General features: G+C 38.6%; 1 protein-coding gene across 1 annotated transcript; it reads right to left on the reverse strand.

Annotated features, from left to right (window-relative positions):
• Positions 1 to 8,715: 8,715 nt before the first annotated feature.
• Positions 8,716 to 9,580, reverse strand: LOC118642762 (BRISC and BRCA1-A complex member 1-like). Its single transcript, XM_036280705.1, is given in 2 exon segments — positions 8,716 to 9,351; positions 9,353 to 9,580. Coding segments are annotated over 2 exon segments (864 nt in total).
• Between the last annotated feature and the right edge of the window lie 3,050 nt (positions 9,581 to 12,630).

The raw sequence follows: 12,630 nt of genomic DNA on the forward strand, positions 1-12,630 counted from the left end.
ATATCTTTTCTTTCTTATCCAGAAAACAGCCATTTGATCACATTGCCAAGCAATTTTGGTGATAAGAATTTTTAAAAATAATTAGTTTAGCCCTAACTGGGTTGGCTCAGTGGTAGAGCCTCAGCCCATGGACCAGTGGATCATGGGTTCGATTCTGATCAAGGGTACATACCTTGGTTGTAGTTGGTCCCCGGCCCTGGTTGGGGTCATGTGGAAGGCAACCAGTTGATGTGTTACTCTCATATTGATGTTTATTTCTCTCTTTTTTTTCCTCTCCCACTCTATCTGAAGACAAATAATAAAGTATCCTCAGGTGAGGATTAAAAAAAAGAAGAAGAATGATTAGTTTTTTACTTGATTTTAATCCCAGATAGTTTTACTTCTATTTCTTAAGTTTAGAGGATATATAATTTCTCTAGATTTCCCTAATTCTGTCATTTGGAGGACATGAACTAGATACCTACTTATGTTTAACAATCTGAGTAAGACTTTGAAGCATTTTCCATTTTTTAAAGAGAGAAAGTCTTGAAATTTGTAATACATATTTTTTTTTTTGCATGAGTTGGTTTTTTAAATTGCATTAACAATACATTGCTTCATTTAATTCTGGAGAAAACCCTTCTGAGAAAAATTTAATGATATTTCTTTTTATACATGAGGCAGAGAAGCTAAGTGAAGATAAGCAACCTGCTCATGGTCACCACCACTTTTGATAGGTGAGGAACCTGAATCCAAATAAAGATGTAGCCCCAAAGTCCATGCTTTTGCTCTCTGTGCTGCTTTCTTCTAGGAGCGTACGGACTCATAGAAGTGAGCGCGCAGGTATCCCACCAATGCTGAAAAGTACAATAGAGACTTAAAGTCCAAAAATGAATAGAGATCAATCGTTTTTAACATCTGTTTCATGAAACAAAAGAATTCTAGGGAGGTAATTCAAAGGCCCACAATGTTTAGATTGATTTTCATGGATTCTGAGGTTAATATGAGACCCCATCTGTCATCAAATAATCTCTAATTCCAATTTTTGTGATCATTAAAACAGCCACATTTTTCTCATTGTGTGATTTTCCAATTTGGAACGGGTTTACATTTAGACATACCAAAAAAATTATATGAACACATAACCAGGAATTTTTTTACATTTTTCTTATATTTTCATGGTAAATTATTGAAGAAAATAAGACTACTCCAATGTAATTTTTTTTCTTTGCATATATCCCCTTGGTATTATTCTTTTGGTATTTCTTAATATGAGTACTACTTTTAGTTGTAATCCAAGTGTACATGTAATTTAGTACACTACTTTTTGCACATTACATCACATAACATATCTTTAACTTACATAAATTTAAAATGAAAAGACTGGATTATGTTTCTAAGAGAAAAATAAAACTTTTTTAAATTTATGATTTTAATTCTTTTAGAGGATTTTCTTTTTGCTTTAAAAATAGTTTAGGCCCTGGTCGGTTTGGCTCAGCGGTTGGAGCATTGGCCTGCAGTCCAAAGAGACCCGGGTTTGGTTCCCACTAAGGGCGTGTACCTCGGTTGCAGTTTGTCCCTGGCCCTGGCTGGTCATGCGGGTGGCAGCCACTCGGTGTGTCCTTTTCACATTGATGTTTCTTTCTCTCTCTCTCTCCCTCTCACTCTATCTGAACAAAAAATGAAAAAAAGAAATGTCCTCGGGTGAGGATAAAAAAAAAAAATAGTTCAGAATATAGAACACTATAAAGAATAAAAATAAATTAAAGATTAGGAGGCCATTATTTGTTTGATCAATTTGTATGAGCCCAGCTGTTAAAAGGTTGAATGTGAATTTAGATAAGGGGAAAATATTAGCTCATCTGTCCAGGCCCTCCTATTGTGTTGTTTTGCCAATTATAGTTTATGGGGAAAATAAGATGGAGAAAATTTTGGGTAGTAATGAAGCAGCTGAGAAAGGGAAAATGAGCATAGTTAAAATCTAAGTGTGTCTTATTTTTCTAGCCTTTATTCACAAATTGTTTGTCTTGTTTCCTTTGCTTTTTTCTCTTTCTCTGTCTCCTAATTGTTTTTAATTTCTCTTCTTCTCCTTCAATTATATAAAATATCAATCATAACTATTTTTTTTTCCTAAGGGTTGGAGGCAATGGTTAATTGTTAATAGAATTATACTTTTCGATTTTAAACTTTCTCGGAGAATTGACTCAGGCTTGAGTTAGTCCCAAACTTTACTGGACAACTCTTTATACCAAGCCTTCATACAAAACTCTCCAATAGAAAAACGTAGCATCAAATAAAAGTCCAAGCATATAACTTAAGTCCAAAAACTAAAGACAGATAGAAACAATTCTGTTGTGTTCAGAAAAAAAATTATATATATATATGTGTGTGTGTGTGTATATATATATATATATATATATATATATATATATATATATATATATTTAATGTGAAGTAGTCAGATGTGTGTAAACCCAAGCTGCTCTCCAACCCTGACCCCGCTGAATGGGCTTCCTGCGGTGTCAGCTCCACTGGCCCTGGGGAGTTCTTACTCTGAGTGCAGCGCCAGTTACAAATGTGTTTTCAGTCAAATGTAATTACTGAAGAACACAAACATAATGTTTGCCATCCAAGACCTTTGCAACGTGAAACCCCAGATTAGCTTGCACTGAAGGCCTTTGGAGTGAAGAACAGTCTGAAAAGATTTCGCAGGGAAGGTGGTATAGCTGACGGGGAGAGGGATCTAACTGGAGAGCTAGGGGGTGGCCCGTCCAGTTTACGAGCTCCGGCTGGCTAGTCCATGTTTGCTCATTACTGTAACAGCAGCGAGCCGAGATAAAGAAGAGGGTGTTATCTCTATCTTTCCTGCAATATCAGTGTTATGTTGAATATTTCGGAAGAGAGGTTTAGGCTCATTTTTCAAGGAGGGATGCATACAATAATGAACTTAATGTGTCTTTAATAAGGTTTTTGTTCTTTCATATTCACTGTAATGTGGGAGTAATTTCAGTCTGTCTGCACAGAGGTCTCCACTGGCTGACATCACAGTAAGGTACCTATGGGCAGAGCTGCAGCCGTCACCACACAGTGGGACACACCAGCTCTGCTTGCATGCGGCCGACTTCCTCTGCAGACTGCGTTTAAACAGACAACACATTTCTTCCCCATCTAATAATGCCTGATATAGCCAGGTTTTATTGTCTTAAGTGTTTACTAATCTCCATAAAACCACACTCTTTCCAGATAGCTCAGTGGTTTGTACCTTTCCTCATAACACTGATGTGGTATTCACAGACTGGATTTTTATACTATTAGAACAATTAGTAAGAGTTCCTTTGAAATATATACACACATAAAAATATGTGTATCTGTCTACCTATATCAAAATAAGTTATTGTGGTACAAAAGTAAAGAGCTTGGTAGATCTAATGTTGAAGTTGTTACACTTTTTAAAATATGGAAACCACTCAAAGGATCATCATTAATCATTTAGGAATCCCCTACATGGTGTAACAGAGTGAGCGTGCTGCTTTGGGTTTCAGGGCATCTGTGATCTTGCCCAAGTCAAATATCGGGCCCATGACATTGGGTAAGTCATTTAAACTCTCTGAGTCTAGTTCTTTCTTTCTTTCCTTTTGTTTTTTTATCCTCACCCGAGGACATTTTTCCATTTTTTGTTCAGATAGAGTGGGGAGGAACAGAGAGAGAGAGAGAAACATCGACGTGAAAGGGACACATCGAGTGGCTGCCACCCACACAACCCAACTAGGGCCGGGGACAAACTGCAACCGAGGTACATGTCCTTAGCGGGAACCGAACCTGGGTCTCTCCAGACTGCAGGCTGATGCTCTACTGCTGAGCCAAACCAGCCAGGGCTCTGAGTCTATTTCTACTATGAACTAGTTAATTTCTGAGCTGCCCTCGAGGGCGAACGGGTTGTGGTCATGACCAAAGGGACTTGCTAGTGAACTTCCCTTACAGAAGTTTCCAAGTTGATGGAAGAGCTGAGATACTTAAAGGGGAACACTCTATTACTGAAAGTTACATTTAACATTGCAGGACTCAAGAGTAAAACTGAGTAAAATAAAAATTCACACTTATTTGTAGTTCATAATTTGTTACTATTTATGGGACTTAGCAGAGACTTTCTTCTTCTCTGAACCAAAACTATTTATATATTTTCGGATACATTCATGAAATACATGTCCCTAATACATCTCTGTAAGTCTCAATAGCTTATTAAGACTGCTTCAGTTACCTATTTCTGCATAACAAACAACCCCAAAATTAAGTGCCTTAAAACAGCAATTATTTCATTTTGTTCACAAGTCTGAGGATCAGAAATGTGTAAGTGGCTCACCTTTGCCTCAGAGTGTCGGGGGACCTGCTTGGGAGCTCAGACTTCCTTCCTGAACTATAATTTTCCTTCCTTCGGTTGGCCGAGGGCTCTCACTCCGTTGGCCTTCGACGATGGCTGTACTGGCTGGAAGAGTCAGGAAGACCTCTCATATACCGTTGACTCAGTCTTTCTCCGTGTGGCCATTCTCTCTGTGTGGCTAGGGTGGGCTCCTCACAGCATGGCAGTCTCAGGGGTTGGGTTTTTTACATGGTGATTCCCTTTCAAAAACGAGGAAGCGGAAGCCATCAACCCTATTAAGATGAGACTGGAACTGACATATATCACTGACATTGTATTCAATTGGCACAGACAGATTTAGTGAGTCGAGAAACAATCTCCACCTCTGGATGTTAGGGGTGGCGCAGTAATCTGCCACTGTAATCAATCCCCACTCTGTTATTTCTCTGGAAACAGTTTTGTTTGGACTTTGTCACCTATGTGGATATAGGTGCCTTTTAAACTAACGACAAGTTTAAATTTCCAGATTTTTTTCCAAAGGGATATGAAACGCCAGATTCTGCGGATAAACTAATATTCAGGAGGCCAATGTCATGCCTTGCTTGCAAAATTGCCTCCAGCAGCTCCATGTAGGCACCAGTACTTTCTGCAGCAGAAACCAGTGCTTTGACCCCAAGGTGAGGTCATCTCATTTGGAAAAACTGGGGGGCCCCACAGTTGCTGGATAAAGAATGAATCCTGAAGGAACCCATTGTAATAATTCGCTAGGAATACTATAAAAAGGCACTAAAAACTGGGTGGCTCAAACAGAAATTTATTTTCTCACAGTTCCAGAGGCCAAAAGTCCAAGATCAAGGTGTTATCCAGATTGGTTCCTGCTGAGGCTCCGAGAGCAGAGTCTACTTCAGTCCTCTCTCGTTGGCGTGTAGATGGCTGCCTCCTTTGTGTCATCATGTCCTCTGTCCTTGTATGTATCTGGGTCTAGATCTCCTCTTCTCATAAGGATGCAAGTCATATTGGATTAGGTTCCTTACAAATGACCTCATTTTAACTTAGTTACCTCTTTAAAAACCTTGTTTCTAAATACAGTCACATTTTGAGGTACAGAGGGTTAGTATTTCGACATATGCATTTTGAGGGGGCAGAATCAACTCACAGTATCCAGATACACTTGCATTATCTTTTGCTTCCAAGCTCCCATACCTATGTGCAGGACTTCATTTTCAAACTAGCTATATTAGGAGAGAGGGAGAGGGAGGATAAGGGAGAGAGAGAAAGAAATGAATTTAGACTATATGCCCTTGAAACTGACCTCACAAAACTGGAACAAATCTTAATCACTCTACCAAAACCTTTTGTTTATAAAGCATTGTTATTTATTAGGAAAGTTGAAAGGAAATTACCTTTTGTTTCTTTTCCAGTCCACACTACCTGCTGATTAAAATCCACGTGACATGTTGTGCTATCTTTTCCATCTGAGCCACTTGCAGTATACTTCCAGGTTCGGTCTATTTGATTTTTTTAGGTTTATTTGCCAGTGAATCATTTGTTTTCATATAACAAAGTGGCTCAGCTGTGCTTCGTTGCACACTGAAAGTATTGTCTGACAGGTGATTGGTAACACTCACCAAGCCGCGCTTGTGCGGGCTGGTCAGGATGCTCCCGACAGGATGATCTTGCCTTACCGGTCAGATCCTCTCTAGGTCCTGACACAGAGAGAAACCACAAAAATATAGAGAATTCAGGATAATGGAACTGGGATGATATTCAGCACCTTAATTAGGGACTTTTGCCAGGTTATAATCAGACCTTTGGGTTTGAATATTGTGGTTAGAAAAAAATATTAGAATATTTGAAGAAGAAAAATGTTTTACTAATTCTTTAGCTAATAAAATCCATTGTTGTAGAGAATATAAAATAAACTAGACAGGGTTTTCTAAAATAAATTTAGCAAGGTTTATCAGTTTTCTTACTTTGAGAGTATGCTTTCAATTTACTGCAAACATCTATAACATTATTTATTTAGAAGAAAAAGCTTTTATTAATTATTTTACCACTTTTTGAGTCCTCTTCTATTTCAAAATCTATCTATAGATTAATGATTCAGTGGAAATTGAATAAAAATTAACTTGATTTTTTTCTTTAGTGATAGTACGTTTTTACTCTTTTCTTCCACATTCTGTACCATAAGCCATTTATGGCAAACAGTGTATATCTGCTAAATGATGCTGGGATAAGAGTGGAGTGTGATGATAATTGGCTAGAGTGACAATTGAGCACATGACTCATCACCTCAGCTCCTTGGTACTGCCCTCAAATAAGCCACAGGGCTCAGGTGTTTGAACGTGGCTTTAGGTTTACATTTCTGAGTGGCATTACTCTTCAATCTAAGAAATTATTTGCAATTCATATAAATTCAGAATACAAAAGTTCTAAGTAGAAGGCAATTAAAAGAGGATCAGAAAATAAAATTTACTGGGAGAAAAACATTTTTAAAATTTAATTTTATTATCTAATAAACAGCATGACCAATAAGCCGAGTTTTAGAGCACCAGTGAGAAATACGTTTGGCAACCAGTTTTCAGTCGGAGACTAAGAACTGAAAACTACCTATTGGAGTGGGTCGGGTTTACAAGCCTTGTAAGCAATTTCAGAGCCCGCTGGGAACACACCCACACCCTGAAAACCTCACAGAATTCATCTGTCATGACAGTGTTTGAAGACTGCCACGGCGGTGACCCCTTCAGCAGACAGTCCTGGGCAGTGACGTGCATCATGCCTGAGCGGTGCAGAGGATAGTGCTGTGCAGGCTGGACTCTGACTTCCAGCAGCCTGGTTTGTGGCTCGTAGTCGGCAAACAGTTATTGAGTGCCACGTATACAGTAGGCATGGTGTGCCCTAGGGACTAAAGAGAAGGGCATGGTAAATCCTGTCCTCAAGAAGTGACCTAACTGCTTTACCTACCAATTTCTGGGACTTCTGGAACTGGATTTCTATTTACCCAAAGAAAATATTCACTAACTGAATAGAAATGTTCTGCAATACTATTTCTCAGCCCCCAGGTGACTCATGTCTTCTTTCCCATCTCCCTTCTGTAAGCCTAACTTACTGCTTTGCCCAGTTTTAGAAACTAGGGTTCCTTCTGGTTCCTGTACTTTGGAACTTCTGTTCATGTAGGGTGTTTCTACACTGTGCTGAACTTTTGAACTGAGCGTGCTCTATTTTGACCACAGTTTTCTCAACATCTGTTATACCACCCTCTCAAACTCTAGTTGCTTTGACTTCTCATCTGTATATGTGGTAAATGTGATCTGCTGTCTGAAAATGTCCTTTTTCAGAAAACTTCATTCTCATATTTTACTTTCTTGTCGTGCTAACATGCAAAATTCCTGTAGTCTGATCTACTTGAGAAGTGACTAGACTCCCTATTGAACATATCTTTTTAATTCTGATGCATCAAGATAAAAATGCTACTCAGTTTTTAGCATATTAAAGGAAGAAAAACTTACATAAAAGAAAAAGAGAAATTCATCTGATTCTCATAACTTTTCTGAATTTTTTGAAAGATAAACTAAATATTGGAAAAGAAGATTTACTTGCCATTGTTGAATGCAAAGTCACCAGAAAACAAAATTTGATATGAGAACACATTTTATTTTTTCTAATTTTCCACCATATCTTAACCTGTGATTTGATAGCCACTGGAATGCTTCTTCAGATTCCAAGGAATTCTATAAATTCTTTCAAACATAGGAGTATAATTTGCATTTGGATACTAATTTCTCTAGGTTATTATAGATAGCAAGGTCTTTTACATCAAGTTTGTCTTACCTTGTTACAGCAGCGAAAAGTGTTTTACTTATTCCAGTCATATTTAGAAGGGCTTCTTTTTTATCATTTTTTTATTCTAATGATAGAAATCACACAGAAGAACAAATTACAGTTGACAAACTGGGGAGCAATATGGGCTGGGAAACATGGGGGGGTGTCCACAGACCCTGGGATGCTTCCTGGAATCATGGGTTTCCCCTCCAGGGCTCTGAAGTAACCGAGTGCTTCCTTGAAGTCCACCAGGGGTCCCATGGAGCAGAGTTTAAGAACCAGCACTCTAGCCCGGCCAGTATGCCTCAGTGGATTGAGCATCAGCCCAGGGACTGAGAGGTCCTTGTTGGTTTCCCAGTCAAGGCACATGTCCAGAGTTTTGGGCTCAATCCCCAGTATGGGGCATGTAAGAGGCAGCCAATTATGTATCACTCTCACTTGGATGTTTCTCTCTTTCCCTCTCTCTAAAAAAATCGATAAAAAAATATTAAAAAACAAACAAACCAGCACTCTAAGCCAAGGGTTTCATTGTACAAGGTTGGATTCACAGGGATGGTTCAGACAGTGGCCTCAACCTCAGTGGCTTCATCCTCCTCCTCCAGCAGGCTGTAGGAGGCATGGCTCTGGCAGGGCTGTTGTAATGGGTGAGCCAGCTGCTTAGCCATATAGTTGTGCAGCTCGAGGGCTGGCCTGGCCAGTGCCACCTCATACTTGTAGCTGGTGCCCTTGGTATCCAGGCTGCCCATGAAGGCAAACATGTCCCTCCAGCTCATCTCCTCCTCCTTTTCATTGGCACCATTGTGGATATAAACAATGTCGAAGAAGAAATATGGACACTGGAACATTTTCTTCATGGGCTCATTCAGGGAGAACTGGGGCTGGCAGGGTGGGCGGCTGTAGACAAGGATGGTACAGACCACACATGGGGGTGGGATTGTCTGCACATTCTCCGTGATTGGCAGCTCAGTCTTCTGTTGGATGAGGTTGAAGAGACCTTCCATTTTGAAGTTGGAGCAGGAGCCTGTCTTCAGGTCATAGAGGCAGCTGCAGAGCTCATGGGGGTCAGAGGTCAGGCCGGACAGCCAAGCAGTGTCATCATTTACAACCACCAGTGCAAAATCATGGCCTTTGTCAATCTTGTGTTTTGTCTGCACAAACATCTCAATCATCTTCTGGGAGACATTGAGAGCATTGATTGGTTTTGGAGCCATTGAACGACTCCAATTTTGGCAGTGACGTTTCTTCTGACAGGTCCAGACAGATTATCACCTTCTCTGGACAGTTGACCCTTGGTGTCCACACCTGGACCTCAGGGGCTGGTGGGGGCACCTGCCAGGGCTTGGGGCCAGCTCCCAGAGGAGGATTAAATTCCTCCTCCTCCTCTTCTTCTCCAGTGGGACTGCTGGGTTCTACCACCTTCATGACTCCTGAGTGGCTGGATGAAGCAGAGATGGGGAAGCCAGAATCTGTAGCCTAAGCCTCCCTCCGACTGGGTTTCCCACACGCTAGAAAGCCGCCATCTTCACTAGAGGGGCTTCTTATACTTCTTATAATCAGATTATATTCCAATTTTATAACTGTATGAAAAAATTATTTTAAAAAACTTGCTGGGAGAATCTGATAACAATTAATATCAAAATTACATGGCTGATTTCTAAAATGCTATGTTCTTTCATACTTATAGTGAGAATTTAAAAATCAAAAGTAAGTTAACTTTTGGAGTTGTGTTTCTGATTGTCTTAAAGGGTCTAGTTTAAGAAAATAGTTTGGGGGTATATTTTCTACTTGAACACACACAGAGCCTGGGACTTTCAGATTTTGTTTTTAAGAGATCTATTTTTGAATAAAATATCTTTCCATAGCTCTCATTTTAAGCAAGATTAATAAAGCCACTTGAAAAAGGACACAATCAAATAGGATACGGTTTCTTCGCCTTGTATGATATTGAATTTTCAGTTTTACTACTTTTCTACCTTGCACTCCTTCTCTCTACCCCTTTTTTTTTTAAATTTATTTTTAATCTTTACCTAAGGATATTTTTTAATTGATTTTCAGATAGAGTGGGAGGGAGGGAAGGAGGAAGTGAGGGAGGGAGAAAGAAAGAAAGAAAGAAAGAAAGAAAGAAAGAAAGAAAGAAAGAAAGAAAGAAAGAAAAGAAAGAAGGAAAGAAAGGAAGGAAGAAAGGAAGGAAAGAAAGAGGGAGAGAGAAACATTGATGTGAGAGGAAGACATCGACTGGTTGCCTCCTGCACAACCCCACCCAGGGCCAGCGACTGAACCTCAATGGAGGTACATGCCCTTTACTGGAATCGAACCTATGACACTTTGGTCCATAGGTGGATACTCTAACTGCTGAGCCAAACCAGCCAGGGCTCTCTACTCTTTCCACTGCCACATTTTAATTGTTTATTCTTTTTTTTTTTTTTTTAATTTAAAGATATATAAAATTTTAATTCCATTTACTACACCATATTTTAGAGTCATGATCTGTCTTTCTGGATTGCTTTGATTTTTATATGGAAGTATTTACAGAGAACAATCTCTTGGTTACCTGAGCCATGCCTTCATGGGAAAACATAATTAAAAAAGTATATTTTAAAATCACCCAACTGTGAGATTTTTATTTATGTTCTTTCTGTTAACATATGCACCAAGGTTTACTTGTTCAGGAAATTATTTAGTCTCTGAAAAATTGTAATATACCTTTGTTCTGCCTTTAGGAATTCATTTAGTTCAGTTATGTTTGAAAATACTAGTGTGTATCCATAATGGGCAGTAGACTTTTGCAGCACACTTCCATGTATACTGGTGTAGCACTTCCCTGCAATTGGAATGCCAAAGAGCCCAACACTGTTCTATCTGCTTGAGGTGGAATTGTAAAGGGGATGTGGGCACTGAGTCCACTTGCCAGGCATGGTTTTCGGCACTGTAGAGACACTGGCAAATAAGACAGATAAAAATCTGTGCCTTCTAATAAGGAAAGATAGAAAAATAATAATAAGTATAGCTAGATGATGATGATGACAGGTAGATAGGTGATAGATAGATGATAGATAGATAGATAGATAGATGATAGATAGATAGATAGATGATAGATAGATAGGTAGATAGATAGATAGATAGATAGATAGATAGATAGATAGATGGATGATAGATAGATACATAGAAAAAATATATGGTACATTAGTGATAAGTGCCAAATACAAATAAAGCAGGGGAAGGTAGGTGATAGGAAGTGTGAAGATGACATTAAAATTTTAAATAGAGTACAAAGGAAGATCATACTGAAAAAAAAAGTGACATTTTATTAAAGAGGGTAAGGGAACAAGCTGAGAAGATTGTTCATGGCATAGGAAAAAGGGAATTCAAAAAGACTTTTGGACAAGAATGAGTCTGGTATGTATAAAGAACTGGTAAGCTGTCCATGTAATGAATTTGTTAATCTCACAGATGCCAACTCCCCATTTGGAAAGTTAATTAAAAAAAAATAGCACTAACTGTATTATAAAGTAATTTCAAGTATTTAGTTTGTGAACATAAACATCATTTCTAAAGAGCTTGCTTGATATTTTCAGAAAACCAGAGCAAAGCTATACATGTTTACCAAGAAATATGTCTCCTGGCAGATAGACCAAAGCTTGGAACTTGAGGATATTTTCATTTTCACTGATCATATATTCTCTGACCTTGCTCAATACTTTAATGGCTCTGTGTTACAGTTTCTCAATCTTTGAATGGTAATAATGATCTTTTCCATCTAAGTTGAGATATATTTGTAAAGTGCATGGAAGTTGCCAACAGGAAATCACTACATACATGACAATTTATTGTGAGTTTTATGGCCAATTCAAATCCCAAAAGAATTGAAGTAATTGCCATTTGAAGGTTGTCCAGTTCATATTTTAGACAGATGACTGACCCTATACAACAGTTACACAAACACAGTCCCTGAACAATTACACTTAAGCTCTGCCTTGGCTCTCATAGAAGAAAAATAAGATTGTTGAATCAATGTGGCTGTAAAAACGACCTGCCTTTCTTTCCTGAGCATTTCGGAACTGTGAGAACATGCTGGAATTAAAGGATTGAAGAGAAGTCAATGCTGTTCCTGTAAATATTGGTTCAATTTTGAGGTGAGAGAATTGAAGACTGCTGAGTGTTTCTTTAAGTAAATATTCATGAAAAATATTTTTATTTAATTCAAAATTTACTGTGTAGCTTATAATAACAAAATCAGAATCTAATGACAGTGATGAGAGATACTAAGTGTTTATAGTAGCATGAATTTGTGAAAAGTATTTACATTTGGTGAAATGAAGTAAGCTGTATAAAGAGGTGACATTTCAACGAGGGTTTCCACTGTAAAGATAAGGGGGGGGGGGGAGAAGGCTTTCCTCATGAGGAAACAAGGTGAGTCAACACTTTCAAATGGAAATAGAGTGGTTACATGTGAGGAGAGCTGGGTTTTTTAT

Source organism: Molossus molossus, unplaced genomic scaffold, assembly GCF_014108415.1.
Source record: "Molossus molossus isolate mMolMol1 unplaced genomic scaffold, mMolMol1.p scaffold_m16_p_3, whole genome shotgun sequence".
In the NCBI taxonomy this organism is placed as follows: domain Eukaryota; kingdom Metazoa; phylum Chordata; class Mammalia; order Chiroptera; family Molossidae; genus Molossus; species Molossus molossus.